The sequence below is a fragment of the Artemia sp. Qi Xiang Cuo genome, chromosome 2 (genome assembly GCF_049724085.1).
Source record: "Artemia sp. Qi Xiang Cuo chromosome 2, ASM4972408v1, whole genome shotgun sequence".
Classification (NCBI taxonomy): domain Eukaryota; kingdom Metazoa; phylum Arthropoda; class Branchiopoda; order Anostraca; family Artemiidae; genus Artemia; species Artemia sp. Qi Xiang Cuo.
Window position 1 is genome coordinate 40,969,101 of NC_142795.1, and position 18,814 is coordinate 40,987,914.

The window sequence follows — 18,814 nt, forward strand, 5'->3', positions numbered from 1 at the left end:
TTCGCTTTCAGAGAAATGGTTACCTTGGAAAACGTAATCCCAACATTTGATTCTGGAAAGTAAATTAAACTTCGGAAACCTGTATATTTTTAATTACTATGCTCAGGCGCATTCAAAAGTTATTTTGAAGTGAGGGGCAGGGGGGACTAGGCCAAAGGACGCAAACAATTGCGCTAAACATACAAGACATTAAAAGGAAATCGTAAAAATCTTGATATTTCGGAGGGGAGACGGATAGTGACTGGAAGTTCAGAAGCTCGCTAATCCGAAACCTTTGAAGTTGGAGTCGACAAAGTCCGACATCATACCAAAAAGCACCGCATCATATCGACAAGGACATAGTATCAAAACAATAAAACACCGAAAGAAGGGGCAGAACTTAGAAAATTCTAGTGCCCTTTTTAAATAATGAAAGAGATCGCGTCACAGATGAGGGGCCTTTTCTGCCATTCTTGGCACAGAGTGCCGATTTGCTACCGAGTTAAAATATTGACATATACAATTAATATAGAGCTATCGAAAAGCTACCAAATTAGCTTTGCAGTTTGTATATATTGCTTTTAAACTTATGTTTTTTAGAGTTTGGTTGGTATTGACAAGGGTTACTCTGTACTTACCACTCATCACCAAGACCGGTTTGATCAGCCTGATATTTAAAATTAGGAAGATAAGACATCATTCGATACAATACCCCGGTGAACATTATAAGTGCTTTCAAAAACATCTAACATACGTCCTGTCTTTTGCTACATGATACTGAAATGGCAACAGAAGCAAAGGTAACAGGCGAGCAAATAGACAATATGTGAAGGACAAAATTATGCCCTTACTTACGACAGATCCATACAAATGGCAGTCGTCAGTAAAAAGACTTGGTGGTTAAACGGCACCCAGTGACCTAAAGGTATTGAAAGAAGATGTTACCTTGTTATCGGCTCCGGAAGTGAACTCTTTTTTTGTTGGCGTCTGTACCACCTTTCCGTCAATCATCAGTTCAGATATTGAGTCTCTCATTACTGAAGCAGAGATGGATAATGTAGGTGAAATTTCCGAGTTTGCCGTTCACAAGGTATTATGGCAAACTCGAGCATATTCTCCCTTTAGTGATCGATTTTTTTTTTTTTTGCAAGACCGTTTCCAGTGCTTCTATAGCCCTTTTCCAGGAGACATCAACTTCGAATGGGCTGAGCTCACGTGTGGTGCTCCACAAGGCACGAAACTTGCAGTGCTGTTGTTTTTAGCAGTTATAAACTGTGCCCTTTCTGAGTTTAAGGACAGGTTTAAGTATGTAGACGACTTGTCAATTCTTCTGAAATATCTCATTGAAAACTCCGAGGCAGTTCCTCAATTCAGTGACTCAATAATAATCAACTTTAAATACCAATGTACTATCAACAGCCTTCAAATCAACGAAGGAAAAACCAAAATCCTTCACTTTAAACTCTTAAGAGAGACTTTGTCATTCCTCTTACACCGTATCCTAGTGTATCTTCGGCTGTAATTCTCGGTGTCACATTTAGCGTTACGGCCCGTTTAGTATTCATGTTGATACAATCACTAAAAAGGCAAATGGTGCGATGCGTACCCTTATCTTACTACGTCGTTTATGTTTTTCTGTGTCCCAACTCAAGACTGCTTATCATACATACATTCGAACAATTCTCAAGTATGCTTGCCCTGTATGGGGCCCTCAAGTCAACAACAAGTTACCTAAGCGATCAACTTGAGTCACTACAAAAAAACCTTTAAAGTTATTCTTTCAGACGAATATGTAAGTTATGAATCGGCATTATATGTCCTACAACTACCGTCCCTTAGGACGGTAGTTGTTTTCTTCTTAGCAGTAAAACACAGAGATTCTACCATCGGTTATGAGGAATAAAATAAACAGAAGTTCATCTAACAAAGCGAGACTGGAATTGCCTACTCCAAGAACAAATCGTTTCGCCAATTCGTTCGTTCCTTTTTACATGTCACTGTTTAATAAGTTATAGTCTCGTGTTTTTTTTTCTTTTTTCTTGTTTTCGTTGTAAGTACTAACGCTATTTAGTTGGAATTTTTTATTCTGAACTATGATTGCTTGTATAAATAGAACTATTCTATGCTACTATATTTGCCATCAGCGACTTAAAAACCTTTAAAAATTAACTTTGTGGGAAACGAAAACCTTTTTGTGCAACATGCACTTAATGTGTTTTGATTTATAACAGTCAAAAGACTATTTCCCTGAATAATCAGAAATCAAAAGAGGTGTAACATCTCCATATGTACAGAGTTGAAGAAGAGATATCCCTTCTTATCACATATGACAAAAATTACTTCAACACAATGTAATATGTCCACTTTCTACTAAATCGTATCTAGTATGAATCCCCTGTTTTGTGCTGGCTACATAATTTGGCACCCGAACTCCTGGGGTTTCACACATCAAGCTGCACCTGAAAGTACATGTTCAAATTTTTGGAAAATTCTTAGCAAAATAGCAATCTTGAAGTTTTGATTCGACGCTATGTGGGGTGCGTTTCACCCAGAAGACAAAGAGCGATGGAGTGCCTCTGATCGGTCTGTCAGAGGCAACACACTAGCGTTGCCTTACTGTAGCGTTGCCTCGCGTTTATAATTTTTTTTTTCGCTTTTATTTTGAGATAGCTATTTTTTTTAGAGTAGTTGAAAGATCTAATAAGCATAGGATCGATAAAACCATCACAGCCTCAACGGCGATGGCACTATATTATGAAAAAAACTCATTGTTCACAGATAAATATCAAACAGTTCGTGGGATGAATTAAAAACAAGAAGTGACTCTTGCCAACAGTATCCAAAACTCTAGAAAAAGGAGTTTTGATAATACCGAATATATAAAATACACAAAGTTTAAAGATACTCACCAAAAGTTACCAGCCTAAGGAAATTTGCCTGATTCTCCAAAAAGGACGAGAAACGCTCCAAAACAATGTGACCTTGATGATGATTATAGCATCAGATTCAGTACATGAATTAACGCTATTGCATGGGTTGCAATCCCTTTTCTACGAAAATGCTAAAATTTCGAATTTTTTCTCAGACGGAGGATCATGAAAGTGGGTTCAGATTTTTTTTTTTTTTTTTTTTTCAACAGTGACCGTATAGAGCTAATGGCCCAAAAGCATCGGTATAGGACTCGTTCGAAAAGAAATTGGAAGTTTTGGCGGTCATTTTCAGTAGAAAGAGATTGCGCAACAGCAAATTGGCCTTTTCTGTAATTTGTAGCGCAAAATAGCCATGTTGGTCCAAAAAGGGCAAGATATTTTCAATGGTTTATAATTTTGTATCCGCAGCTACGGAGGAAGTCCGGTTGATCTTTGTGTAGGTGGGGGTGGGGACTGTCCTTGAAGCTTCAAAAAGCACAAGTTCTTCAACTCTTAGCAAATTTTCAAATACATATAGGAGGTTTTTCTTGGGAGGGAGGGGGGGATAGAGGTGAGGTAGAAATTAATCTCAAATCTCTCTTAGTTTAAGGAATATTTTTCGACTTAGACTGTAACGTGGGAGTTGCGGGATTATAGCTTCCCACTTTTAGCAGAAATATATTTTCTGTGGAAAACAAAAACGATTACGTCCTTATATCGTACCGGTACAAAAGGGGCATAGGTGGGAGCATCATGGGCTCCACCAAGAAATTTTCAAGGTAGAGGAGGGTGGTAAGTGCAACCAGAAGCTTTGTCTTTACCAAGATTTAACTGAGACTGTTTAATATTTTCCTATATAAGTACATTTTTAATGTCATCTTGTTTCCCGGCGGGAAACAAGCCTGAGAATGACATAAAACAGGTCTCATCAAAATTGTTAATTCCAACGTTACAACGTAAAGCATGAATTCCCATAGCTGAGGTGAGTTTAAACACCATTCTTAATATTTTATTTAAGAAAATCTCATCTTTTTTGGCATGAACACATAAGTCAAAAAAGCGAAAAAAAAACTACTTTTACACGTCACATATTGCACATGTCTAGAATCAGCAGTTCAAGTAAATCGGCCTTTTTATTTCAGCTTAACGCACAAAAAAAATTTCCGAGTTTATCCGGCAATTTTGTTGTTATTTAAAGCTTGATTCAGTTGCCACGGTACATTCAATGTGGTTCGCTTTTTTTACATCAAAAAAGAGAAAAATACAGCGTCATTGATTGTCTAAAGTATATCTAGGGAGAAAGTGATTTAACTAATTCCTAGATCCAAAAATGAGCGCTTTCATATTTTCTGAAAAATTCGATTCACCAAATTTTCAATATATAAACATCAAATACCATATTTTTTATTTTATCGCTAAAAAACTTCAGGCGAAAAAGAAAAGTCATTGCGCAACAAAAGGCAATCTAGAATTAAATAGTAGAATTAAACAGAGTAAAAATAAAAACATGTTAATTAAATATCCTATGTTCCTTACTCTTAATCAGATTAATGTCGATGATCAAAACGGATAAAAATGGAAACTTATTAATGACCGACTATAACAAAATGAAGGAAGTTGTAAATATTTTAAGTTCAGTTATAAACCTGAAAGGTGTTTTACACATCAATTTACCTTCCAGCAATATGAACAACAATTACTGAATGCCACTGTCCATCATTCAAGGATTTTTCAACAACAAGAGAGGTGACATAATGCTTTTCATTCCCAACAGCAATGATTATTGTCCCATCTTTGGCCAAAAATGCTTCCAAATAAGATGTCGTCTTGGTTTTTAGCCTAAAGTACACACAATTAGCAAAGACGTTACATACAGCTTATAATAAAAGAGTTGTCTTAATTAAAGTAAAACTAAAACCTTAGAAATAATAAAAATCCTTAAAACAGTTTCATTGTTTACAACTTATTAATATGAGAGACAACGCTATGACGTTACCTATGGTAAAGACACTAAGGCTTCAATGTTTTATCATTATTATCATTTTTTATTCACAGAGGCACTTCATATAGAAGGGGTGGTCGCGTAAACTTTAGAGGGAGTTCGTCTGATTGGAAATCAGAAGTTCTAGTGCTCTTTTTAAGAGACGCAAAATATTTGCCTAAAAGGCTGCTGAGGAATGAGGGAGGTGTGAATAGGAAACTGTATCCTTTGTTTTTCAGGCCAGGCATATTTGAAATTCTTGCATGATTACATTTTACATCTTGCAAGATGCCGAACTTTTTTCTTTACTTAAATGTATCCGTGAATCTGTGTTTCGTTTGGCCGTTTCGATGTTATGAGTGCTTAATTATGGGGCTGCGCCTGTCAAATTTCCCCTAGAGGCATATTTTATGAAAACTTTGAACATCTGAATGAAACACCAATCTCAAAATTTTAGTCAGACGTCATTGTTGGCCACATATATGCCCAGAGGCAAAAATAACACGGGCGGAGGTTGTTTACACTGATATTATACATGCCATCTATACCTCTCTAAAACTGTCAGTATTCCATAAAAAAGAACCACCCCCGTAGTTTCTATGAAAATACCTTCTGTAAAAAATGACTGCACATGGGAGAGGAAAAATATTCTCCCTTATTTTCTTTCTGCTTTTATCTTTCTATAGGCTTTCAAATGAACCAATGGTTTGTAATTCAAAGGTTAAGTTGTGATCAATTGAAAGGATTTTCTTTTTAATATTTTACTACTAGACAAGATCTTTTTATGAATATGCACAGTGCGATTTCAATTACGATTATTCTAGTAGAATATAGTCCAAGTTTGGTGGAGGTTAGCGGTGACAACCTTATTAGGGTGCCTCTGAGAACAGTAGCCACATATAGGGTCCTGCTAATGGAACCTGGAAAATGGATAAATTTAATTGCAATTGAGTTCAGAAAAGAATTTGACCTTGTTGGTCACAGAATCCTTTTGGTAAAATGGTGGAAAAAATATATACCCAGATTTATTATTAAAATCATCAAGAGCTTCTTAACAAATAGAGAGAAAACTGTGAAGTATAAAGACCAATTTTCCACTTCTCTGCCAGTTTTTTGTGGAATTCCACAAGGAACTGTGATCGGGCCGCTGGGCTTCCTCCTCATGATAAATGAAATTGCTGCTGAGCTGGAGGACAGATGGAAATACGTTGACGACTTTTTCTTAACGGAAGTTTTCTTAACGGAGGCAGCTGAACTAAACATGGTCGTCAATAAAGACAAATGCTCGATCACGACATTTTCTTTTCTTCGGAATACTCAACCATCTTTCGAACCTCCTATCGCTCCCGAGCTAATAAGTCATAAAATAACTTTAATTGGTGAGGTGATTTCTTCTGACCTCTCATGGCGGGAGAATACAAAGACAATGGTAAAACAAGCTAACGGCGCAATCCGAAAGCTAAAAACACTGAAAAAATTTCGAGTTCCTAAGGACAAGCAGAAACTAATATTTTGCACTTTAATCCGGCCCTTAGTTGAATATGCTAGTCCGGTTTGGCATTTTGCCGTTGCCCAGGGTGAAAGTGATAAAATAGAACGATTTCAGAAGAGATCACTGCAAATCATTTATGGCGGTTCCCTTTTACCTTACTACTTTTACCTCAAAGAATTTAAACTTGAATCCATTTCTTCCAGCCGAGAAAAATTATGCCAAAGATTTGGCTCCTCCCTCCTCCAGCATCCCATCTACCGATATTCATTCCCCCACCTTTTGTACCTATAAGATTTCGTCCCCCCAGGGAAGTGGCTGAGAAGGTTCCAAAACTGACCCCAGTCCACTGAAACACCATGTCCCAAGCTTTGGGAAATATTACACTAGTGTTTTTATTCTGTAGTTTATTTTATCCTGACGAAGTTTTATTAGACAATTCTATTCTCAATCTCAAATGTTTTTATCCTTTAGTTTATTTATCCTGACGAAGTTTTATCAGAAAACATTATTTTGCTAATAATGACTAAGAGACATCATATTTGGGCTTTGCCCACGAGTGCTATGTCTTGTTTCTGAATTAAATACCAATTTCTGTCAGCGCCCAGCCCAATGTCTGACCTTGTGGCAAGACATTTCGTAAAATACGCCGTCAAGACTGGATGGATTGATGGCAATAATGATTGCCAAGATTGTGTTCAAAATATGCAATTAATTATTTTCCCAGAGAAGGATGGTAAGGCACGTGACCATCCATAGTTTGCAGTCCTAGATTATTAAAACAAATCTCGTTCAAAGGGGCATTTGAAAATCCAGTGTCAGTTTTTGAGTAACAAAAGACATCACGCTACAGGATATTGTGAGGTTCTAGCATTTAGGGCAGTAAAACAGTAATTTTGGCACGAACAGGGCCAAAATATCATCCAGCGAAAATTCAAGGGACTGTTGAAAGGGTATTTATTGATACTCCTTGTCTCAGAGGCTATTCTGGCGTGCAGGATACCGTTCATACCTAAACATAATTGCAATCCGTAAAAATGAGCCGCTATTACGGGCGATTTTCCCAATAAAGCAGACGGCTATAGTGAAAAGCTTTAGAATCATATTTTCATACTTTTTATGAGAAGTGCTTCTTAGCCTATATAATAGAATTAATTTTCAGATGATTGGATTTAAACCTATATATATATATATATATATATATATATATATATATATATATATATATATATATATATATATATATATATATATATATATATATATATATATATATATATATATATATATATATATATATATATATATATATATATATATATATATATATATATATATATATATATATATATATATATATATATATATATATATATATATATATATATATATATATATATATATATATATATATATATATATATATATATATATATATATATATATATATATATATATATAAAAAAAAAAAAAAAAAAAAGTATACTTCTCATTGAGCCTTCAGATAAATATAGAATTAGTACTAGGGAAGGGAGGGATGTGTAAATTAGTATCTAATCTCTCTTGATTTCCGGGAATATTTCTGGCCTACGCCTTTATAATGAAAGTAAAGAGTAACATTCAACCCTAAAACGAGCAGAATTTATTGCGTATAGGAGGGGAGGCTGGTCCCTCCTCAGCCCCCTCCTTTTGGTCGTAGAAACTGCGGAGGGTGCTCATTCGGCGAAAATTGAGAATTCTAGTACCTTTTTAAAAAGTCAAAAGTGCTTGAAAAGCTACCAGCTCCTATCCTAGAACCTATTTCGTTATCTTATCCTCTTGTAAGCTTTTAGAACATCCAATGAATCCAAAGACCAGAAAAAAACTCTGGGGTTGACACAACCCCCCAAAGCCTTGGGGCAAGTATAGTAAGTTATGCCCCGGTGCTATATAAGTACTTTATAGAGGGGGTGATCGTATAAACTTTAGAGGAGGCTCATTTGATTGGAAATTGAAAGTTCCAGTTATTTTTTCAATAGCTAATGTGATCAAAGGGCAACTTCCGATAAAAACTTTGAGAAAGCAATTTTGTCCAAAGTCTTGTGCCTCCAGGGTTGACACAACCCCCAAGTACCAGGGCGCAACGATTGTAAATTATACTCCCGGGACATATAAGGTTTATATGGCCTTATAAACTCTGGAGGATGCTCATTTGATTGGAAATTGAGAGATCTAGTTCCCTTTTAAGAGTCAAAAGTGATCGTAGGGCAACTACCCCCCCCCCCATGCTCTCTTTTCCCCAAATGCATCCGATCAAAATTTTGAGATATCCATTTCTTTCAAAATGCTCCAAAGATCAGGAAACAAAAACTCCAGGGTCGACAAAACCCCCCAGAGCCCAGGGATAAATGTTGTAAGTTATATACCGGGAGGATGTAAAGTTTTCATGAAAGGGGTGGCCATATAAACTTTTGACGAGGCTCATTTGACTGTAAACTGAAAGTCCTAGATCCTTTTTTAAGAGTCAAAAATGATCGAAGGGCAACTAACCCCCCCCCCCACGCACTCTCTTTTAAAAAATGCTTCCGAACAAAATTTTTAGGTAGCAATGTTAATCGAAATACGCCAAAGATCCTACAACAATGCATTCAGGGTTAACACGACCCTCCAGAGCCTTGGGGCAACGATCGTAAGTTATACCCCTGGGGCATATAAGGTTTTTATGGAAGATCTGGTCTTATAAACTTTGGAAGAGGTTCCTTTGATTTGAAATTGAAAGTTCTAGTTCCCTTTTTAAAAGTCAGAAGTGATTGGAGGGCAAATAGCCCCCCAACGCCCTCTTTTCCTCAAATGCATCCAATCAAATTTTTTAGATAGACATTTTGTTCAATGTCCCTGTGGATGGAGGAAGCAGTAAATTTTGTAATTTTAGCGATGAAAGATTATCAGTATTTGAAACTTTGCCTTAATACAAAAAAAGTGGGGAAACGTGTACGATTTAGGCGAAAACGACAAACCATATAATGTCAAATACTGAAGTTCATGGCCAAAAACCCTTCAGCGGAGCTTTCAAGTTCAAGCTGTTAGAAGGTTTCAAGTACCTATTTACAAAAATACATACTTTGGCATTTTCCTCAAGTAGGATGGTCCCAGACAGATCTGTTTTTCTGGGCGTGGATCGTTATATGGAGTTACTGGATGTAGAATACCACAAAAGGTATGATTCTAACAAAAATGTGTTTTTCTAGTGCCATACCATATTTTCAAAGTTCAAGACCATTTCCTTACTCAAGCAAAAAAATAATAAACAAATAAAAAGAGATTACGCTATAGTAAAGTCGATTTGTCCCATTTTCCGCCGTAAAAAAAGGTTTTTGACCCAAATAGGGCTAAGATACGATCGAGCGACAACTTTGACATAAATAATTGGTTTAAAACTATCAACAAATTTCAAATCTATAAATTTTCTCCCAGCATAGTCTGTTTCCATTACGGTTTCCCAGGGCATGTCTAGTCCTGTAAGTTATAAATAGGTCTGTAAAAACAAAAATCTCAAATTTTTGCCTGCCAATTCGATACAATTTTCTGTGCTAATTACTATCCCCTTGGTCCAGTTAACATACCCTCAAAGTTTAAAGTCGATCTGAGATAAAATGAATCCAATTTTTGGCCAATGCTAGGGCGTCACAAATTGATACAAACTATATTTTTCAAAAAAATTTGTCTTCTTAGACCCGTTTTACCCAGTCGAGATAACCACTAAGTTGCCAGACCCGTAAACCCAAACAGACATCTCTCCGTCATCAACTTTTCTGGAAAAAATCGAAATCGCACTAGGGCTCTTGAGCATGTTAAATTATTAGGTAGTGTGAATTTCCTCAAGATTCCAAACTACTTGGGGGTATGTTCTCCTTTTTTCAACACTGTGCAAATCTTTCTCTGCTAATAATTTGTGATGGTAAATATAGACTAACTGAGCGTTAAATATTTGAAACCATCATAAAGAGTAAATTCTTTTGATCTATTTATTTTATCATTCTATTTTTTAAAATGTCGGTTACTATTGGCAAGGGTCTCTCTTTACTTAAGGTTCGTTACCACGGACTGTTTGATATGCTGTCAAGATGTTATATTAGGAAAATGGTACTTAACATAGTGCAAAGATAATGCAGGCGGCAACACTGACTTTTAGCTGAATTTTGCTTTAATTTGAGGTCTTTGAGGTGGATTTTAGTTGAGTTGTATTTCACCCGCAATTAAATTGCGGTCTAAAAATGCAGTATTTGGTGTTTTAGACCTCTTATCCAAGAAATAATCTGCCCCTCCTCCGTCCTCGAAAGGTTTGACCATTGTGCATGTGGCAGTTAATTCCAAAATCAAAGGAGGAGTTCTTGGGCCTTAAACAAGAACTTGCTAGTATAGTCCTTCTTTTGAATTTGCTGGGGCCCCCGTACCAAACAGGTTGTGTGTGTACTTTCAAGTACTTGGGTTACCAGGGATTCTGACGTAGATTTCTAGTTCATGATATACAAGTTTTTTTTTGTTTTTTTTTAGGTTAAATCCGTGGTCATTCATCTGTAAGTTGATTAGTAGGGTTTTTTTTTTTTTTTTTTTTTTTAACTTGGATAATAGGTTTTTAAACCTATTACTACGAACGCTACATGCATTCCATTTTTTGAAATAGGAGCGTGATTGTTTGTGATGCTATCAGACTGGTTTCGTTTCATGGGTTCATTAATAGAAGGACTAATGTCTTTTGAAAAGGGTAATTACTTCTTTAGTTTAAGAGATTTACGAATTTTGTTGCGAAAAGATATTTGCTTAAAAGTATTGCGAAGGTTAAGAATGCCTCACGGGTAATTAAAGAATGAGATGCTTGCATCAACAATACAAAGAATAAGCTCAGATACTTAATAGATTTGTCGCTTACAAGAGACATTGCTAGAAAGTATTCAATAGCTTAATTGAAAAGTAACGATAGAATAATATTGTGACTTGACCTAGCTTTACCTCGCCGATGTGGTCTGTATAATACATAAGTAACGTTTGAAAAGTATTGTCAATTTAAAAAGAAATGGCTGAAAAGTGTTTTGAGGGGGATGGGTTGCATGGAGGGGTGAGTTGCACGAGGGTTCAGTTAAAGGGGATACAGTTGCACGGGGGGTTTCGGCTATACACGGGTTCAGTTACAAGGGGGATTCAGTTGCACGGTGGTTGAGTTAAATGGGAATTGAGTTCCACGTGAGTAGTGCTTTGTCGTGGTTTAGCCGTGAGGTCCCTTACCACAACCCCAAAGGGCTCCGATCCCCCCACCACAACCCCCAAGGAACCCCCCCGTCCACAAAGGTTCTCTAAGCCCCCCAAGGGGCCGGGGGTTACCTTGTAACTTTTACATTCTCTTGAATTTCAAAGTTCCGTTTGAAGGACTCTGTTGTTTTACGGGGGTTCAGTTAAAGGGGATACTGTTGCACGGGGGTTTCGGTTATACAGGGGTTCAGTTACAAGGGGGATGGGTTGCATGGAGGGGTGAGTTGCACGAGGGTTCAGTTAAAGGGGATACAGTTGCACGGGGGGTTTCGGTTATACACGGGTTCAGTTACAAGGGGGATTCAGTTGCACGGGGGTTGAGTTAAATGGGAATTGAGTTCCACGAGAGTAGTGCTTTGTCGTGGTTTACCAGTGAGGTCCCCTACCACAACCCCATCGGGCTCCGATGCCCCCACCCCACCCCCGCAGGAACCCCCCGGGCCTCAAAGGGTCTCTAGGCTCCCAAAGGGGCCGTGGTTTACCTTGTAACTTTTACATTCTCTTGATTTTCAAAGTTCCGTTTGAAGGACTCTGTTGTTTTACGGGGGTTCAGTTAAAGGGGATACTGTTGCACGGGGGTTTCGGTTATACAGGGGTTCAGTTGCACGGGGGTTGAGTTAAATGGGAATTGAGTTCCACGAGAGTAGTGCTTTGTCGTGGTTTAGCCGTGAGGTCCCTTACCACAACCCCAAAGGGCTCCGATCCCCCCACGCCAACCCCGAAGGAACCCCCAGTCCTCAAAGGTTCTCTAGGCTCCCAAAGGGGCCGTGGTTTACCTTGTAACTTTTACATTCTCTTGATTTTCAATGTTCCGTTTGAAGGACTCTATTGTTTTACGAGTGTTCAGTTAAAGGGGATACACTTGCACGGGAGTTTCGGTTATACAGGGGTTCAGTTACAAGGGGAATTCAGTTGCACGGGGGTTGAGTTAAATGGGAATTGAGTTCCACGAGAGTAGTGCTTTGTCGTGGTTTAGCCGTGAGGTCCCTTACCACAACCCCAAAGGGCTCCGATCCCCCCACCCCCACCCCGCAGGAACCCCCGGTCCTCAAAGGTTCTCTAGGCTCCCACAGGGGCCAGGGTTTACCTTGTAACTTTTAAGGAATTTGCATACATCTATTGTCAGACACATGGGAACAAATTCTTTCTCGAATTCGCCTCCTGGATAAATAAAAAAAGATAGTTAATTATCTGTTTAGGGTTTTCAGACCTAGGTTTTTTAGATTTTCGTGCGTGCTCGACTCCTGGGGTTTATTATTTGAGAAGTTAACTTTAGTATTTTGTGGTTTTACGTGCCTGAAATCATAAATTAGAATTTATAATTAGCTATTTAGGTTTTCAGACATAGTTTTTTAGATGTTCATAGGTGTTCGGTTCCTGGAGGGTTTTATGACTACTCCTCTCAAGGAATTCTGATGGTTCTACGACTCGGCCCCCTAGCCACAACTCCATTCAACCTTGAGCGAGGGTATAAAAGTTGGATGAAGTATTTTTCTACTTAACAACTACATTAATAACTTCCAAGATGATAGGATAGTATGACACATAATTTATCAGTTACCGAGAGTTCAATGACTCCTCGCCGCAATGACTTCCAAGGGTTTTATGACTCCTCCCCACAATGAATTCAGATGCTTTTAAGACTCATCTCACTAGTCATAACTCCGTTCAACCTTGAGCGAAGGTATAAAAGTTTGATGAAGTATTTCTCTACTTAACAACTACATTAATAGCCTCCATGATGATGGGATTGTATGACACAGAATTTATCAGTTTGAGAAAATCATCTTGCGGTGTTATACTCTACTGTGAGTTTTTATTAATGTCCATGGATCTCGAAGAAATCGACTGTTATCATTGGTTAGTGAACTATAATCTCTATAGGAAGGAACAGAAATTGTGGACTACTAAATTACGATGTATAAACAGATTGGGATTCTCTGAAAGAGTGATTACACCACTTAATAATGCTGTTCAGGAACTGACAAATGTCCAGCAGGAGGTCAGTGAAATCTGCAGCTTTTTCGGAGTTGGAGCACTCTACGTAAAGGGCAATGTACCTAAAGATAAAGTTTTAATTCAAAAGTGTGACCCTAGGATTCCACTTTTCAATCTAGAAGAGTTTAAGTGTCCTAAATTTGAGGGGGCTATCACCGTCCTCAAGACGAGGTTAGGTTCTTCGCACAGTGGATACCTAAGAACATACCTGATCATGATAAATCCATAAGACATGTTAAAAACTATTCTATATCATGGGACCATCGTTTGTGGGTGTTTAAGAGTGAACTCTAAGTACCATTTTTATGTAAACATTTGTTGTTGTTTTTTTTTCTTTCTCAAAAAAAAAAAATCTGTTAATACATTTAATTAATAAATATCTTTAAGCTTAACCCGTCCTTGTTCTTTAGAATAGTTCTATTGTAAGCAAGTAACAAACTCCTTCCTGAAGTCACCTCTTGGATACACAATGCAGAAACTTCATTTAAGAAACTATGAAAAAAATTGTAAGTAAGTAAGTAACAAATTCTTTCTTGAAGTCACCTCTTGGATACACAATACAGAAATTTTCATTAATGAAATTATGAAAAAATTGTAATTAAGTAGCAAATTCTTTCTTGAATTCACCTGCTGGATAAACAGACATTTCGTTCAAAAAATTATGACAAAATTCTCAGATAGTAACAAACTCTTTATTGTTTACATGACTTAGATACACGATGTAGAAATTTAATTCAAGAAATTATGAAAAAATCGCAAGTAAGTAACTTTTTTTCTCTTTATCACAAACAATTTTCACTTAGCTAAATGATGTAGAAATTTAATTCAAGAAATTATTAAAAAATTCTAAGTAAGTAACAATTTCTTTCTTGAAGTCAACTCTTGGATACACAATACTGAAATTTCATTCAAGAAATTATGAAAATATTTGTAAGTAAGTAACAAACTCTATTGATTTCACCTCTTGGATATACAGTACAGATACTTCATTCAAGAAATTATGAAAAATTCCCAAGTAAGTAACTTTTTTTTTCTTTATTACAAACAATTTTAACTTAGCTACATCATGTAGAAATTTCATTCAAGAAATTATTAAAAAATTCTCAGTAGGTAACAATTTCTTTCTTGAAGTCAACTCTTGGATACACAATTTCATTCGAGAAATTATGAAAAAATTGTAACTAAGTATCAAATTCTTTCCTGAATTCACATGTTGGATTGGATATACAGTACAGATACTTCATTCAAGAAATTATGAAAAAATCGCAAGTATGTAACTTATTTTTTTCTCTTTATCACAAACAATTTTCACTTAGCTACATGATATAGAAATTTAATTCAATAAATTATGAAAAAATTCTCAGTAAATAACAATTTATTTCTTGAAGTCAACTCTTGGATACACAATTTCATTCAAGAAATAATGAAAAAATTGTAATTAAGTAGCAAATTCTTTCTTGAATTCACACGTTGGATTAACAAAAATACATTTAGTTCAAGAAATTATGACCAAAATTCTAGGTAAGTAAAAAACTCTTTATTGTTTTCACGAGTTAAATATATGATCTAGAAATTAAATTCAATATATTATGAAAGAAATTCTCAGTAAGTAAAAATTTCTTTTTTGAAGTCAACTCTTGGATACGCAATACGGAAATTTCATTCAAGAAATTAGGAAAATAATTGTAATTAAGTAACAAACCCTTTATTGATTTCACCTCTTGGATATACAGTACAGATACTTCATTCACGAAATTATTAAAAAATAGTAATTAAGTAACTTTTTTTTTCTATTTATAAAAAAATAAATGCGATAATATACATTAGTAATAAATATCATTAATGAAATTATTAAAAAATTCTCAGTAATGAAAAATTTCTTACTTGAAATCAACTCCTGGATACAGAATGTTAATCAATAAACTATGAAAAAAAATTTTAAATACTAATCAAATTATTTATTGTATTAACCTGTGGGATAAAATAGATACAAATAATTCAAGAAATAATTACAAAATTATAATTCAGTAACAAACTCTTTACTCTAAAAAATGGTTTTCACTTAGCTACATGATGTAGAAATTTAATTCAAGAAATTATGAAAAAATCGCTAGTAAGTAACTTTTTTTTCTCTTTACCACAAACAATTTTCACTTAGCTAAATGATGTAGAAATTTAATTCAAGAAATTATTAAAAAATTCTCAGTAAGTAACAGTTTCTTTCTTGAAGTCAACTCTTGGATACGCAATACGGAAATTTCATTCAAGAAATTATGAAAATATTTGTAAGTTTGTAACTTTTTTTTTTCTCTTTATCACAAAAAATTTTCACTTAGCTACATGATGTAGAAATTTAATTCAAGAAATTATTAAAAAATTGTAAGTAAGTAGCAAATTCTTTCTTGAATTCACCTGCTGGATAAACAAAGACATTTCGTTCAAGAAATTATGTCAAAATTCTAAGTAAGTAACAAACTCTTTACTCTAAAAAATGGATAGATTAACAAAATCTAAGTGTTAGAGTGTTAATATTCTTAATAGCTTATTAGCTCAGTTGGTTAGAACGTCATGCTAATAACGCGAAGGTCGAGGCTTCGATCCCCTCACGAGCCATAGTTTTGACCTTCGTATGGTAACTCCATAAGTTATTTTAGGGATATATTTTATATCAACATGCAAAGTCGACATAGCTTTATTTCATTTTTTGTTAAGGTTCATTTAGACGAGGTTACGTGCGCGCACGTAACCTTTCATAATTTCTTGAACGAAATGTCTTTTTTGTTTATCCAGCAGGTGAATTCAAGAAAGAATTTGCTACTTACTTACAATTTTTTCATAATTTCTTGAATGAAATTGTGTATCCAAGAGTTGACTTCAAGAAAGAAATTGTTACTTACTGAGAATTTTTAATAATTTCTTTAATTAAATTTCTACATCATGTAGCTAAGTGAGAATTTTTTGTGATGAAGAGAAAAAAAAAAGTTACAAACTTAAAAATATTTTCATAATTTCTTGAATGAAATTTACGTATTGAGTATCCAAGAGTTGACTTCAAGAAAGAAACTGTTACTTACTGAGAATTTTTTAATAATTTCTTGAATTAAATTTCTACATCATTTAGCTAAGTGAAAATTGTTTGTGGTAAAGAGAAAAAAAAGTTACTTACTTGCGATTTTTTCATAATTTCTTGAATTAAATTTCTACATTGTGCATCTAAGTCCTGTAAACACTAAAGAGTTTGTTACTTACTTAGAATTTTGTCATAATTTCTTGAACGAAATGTATTTTTGTTAATCCAACATGTGAATTCAAGAAAGAATTTGCTACTTAGTTACAATTTTTTCATAATTTCTTGAATGAAATTGTGTATCTAAGAGTTGACTTCAGGAAAGAAATTGGTGTTTACTTAGAATGTTGTGATAATTTATTGAGCGAAATTTCTAAATCAGGCTGCTAAGTGAAAAATGTTAGTGATAAAGAGAAAAAAAAAGTTAATGAATCGATATTTTTTCACAGTTTAGTGAATTAATTGTCTGCACTGTATATCCAAGAGGTGAAATCAATAAAGGTTCTGTTACTTAATTACAAATATTTTCATAATTTCTTGAATGAAATTTCCTTATTGCGTATCCAAGAGTTGACTTCAAAAAACAAATTTTTACTTACTGAGAATTTTTTTCATAATTTCTTTAATTAAATTTCTAGATCGTATATTTAACTCATCAAAACATTAAATAGTTTGTTACTTACCTAGAATTTTGGTCATAATTTATTGAACGAAATGTATTTTTGTTAATCCAACGTGTGAATTCAAGAAAGAATTTGCTACTTAGTTACAATTTTTTCATAATTTCTTGAATGAAATTGTGTATCCAAGAGTTGACTTCAAGAAAGAAATTGTTAAAGTTACTTACTTGCGATTTTTTCATAATTTCTTGAATTAAATTTCTACAGTGTGCATCTAAGTCATGTAAACACTAAAGAGTTTTCTAATGAATTATAATTGTGTAATTATTTATTTAACTATATTTAATTTTGTTAATACCAAAGTTTACTTCCAGAAATAAATTGATAATTAGTTACAATTTTTTTTCATAATTTATTGAATGAAGTTCTGTATCAAAGAGTTGACTTCAAGTAAGACATTTTTACTTACTGAGAATTTTTTAATAATTTCTTGAATTAAATTTCTACATCATGTTGCTAAGTGAAAATTTTTTGTGATAAAGAGAAAAAAAAAGTTACTTGCTTGCGACTTTTTCATAATTTCGTGAATGAAGTATATGTACTGTATATCCAAGAGATGAAATGAATAAAGAGTTTGTTACTTAATTACAAATATTTTCATAATTTCTTGAATGAAATTTCCGTATTGCGTATCCAAGAGTTGACTTCAAAAAAGAAATTTTTACTTACTGAGAATTTTTTTCATAATATTTTGAATTTAATTTCTACATCGTATATCTAACTCGTTAAAACATTAAAGAGTTTGTTACTTACCTAGAATTTTGGTCATAATTTCTTGAACGAAATGTATTTTTGTTAATCCAACGTGTGAATTCAAGAAAGAATTTGCTACTTAGTTACAGTTTTTTCATAATTTCTTGAATGAAATTGTGTATCCAAGAGTTGACTTCAAGAAAGAAATTGTTACTTACTGAGAATTTTTTAATAATTTCTTGAATTAAATTTCTATATCATGTAGCTAAGTGAAAATTGTTTTTGATAAAGAGAAAAAAATAAGTTACTTACTTGCGATTTTTTCATAATTTCTTGAATGAAGTATCTGTACTGTATATCCAATCCAACATGTGAATTCAAGAAAGAATTTGCTACTTAGTTAAAATTTTGTCATAATTTCTTGAATGAAATTGTGTATCCAAGAGTTGACTTCAAGAAAGAAATTGTTACCTACTGAGAATTTTTTAATAATTTCTTGAATGAAATTTCTACATCGTGTAGGTAAGTGAAAATTGCTCGGGATAAAGAGAAAAAAAAGTTACTTAATTGCGAATTATTCATAATTTCGTTAATGAAGTATATGTAATGTATATCCAAGAGGTGAAATCAATAGAGTTTGTTACTTACTTACAAATATTTTCATAATTTCTTGAATGAAATTTCCGTATTGCGTATCCAAGAGTTGACTTCAAGAAAGAAATTGTTACTTAC

At 34.4% G+C, this 18,814-nt stretch overlaps 1 protein-coding gene across 4 annotated transcripts in view; it reads right to left on the reverse strand.

The window, feature by feature from the left end:
* Positions 1–18,814, reverse strand: part of LOC148955234 (neurobeachin-like protein 1) — a 227,589-nt gene that overhangs the window by 169,533 nt on the left and 39,242 nt on the right. For all 4 annotated transcript variants that reach the window (XM_089101080.1, XM_089101086.1, XM_089101072.1 and 1 more), the window contains exon 4: positions 4,563–4,727. In XM_089101080.1, coding sequence (XP_088957206.1) covers positions 4,563–4,727 — 165 coding nt within the window. The remainder of the gene's footprint in view (positions 1–4,562; positions 4,728–18,814) is intronic.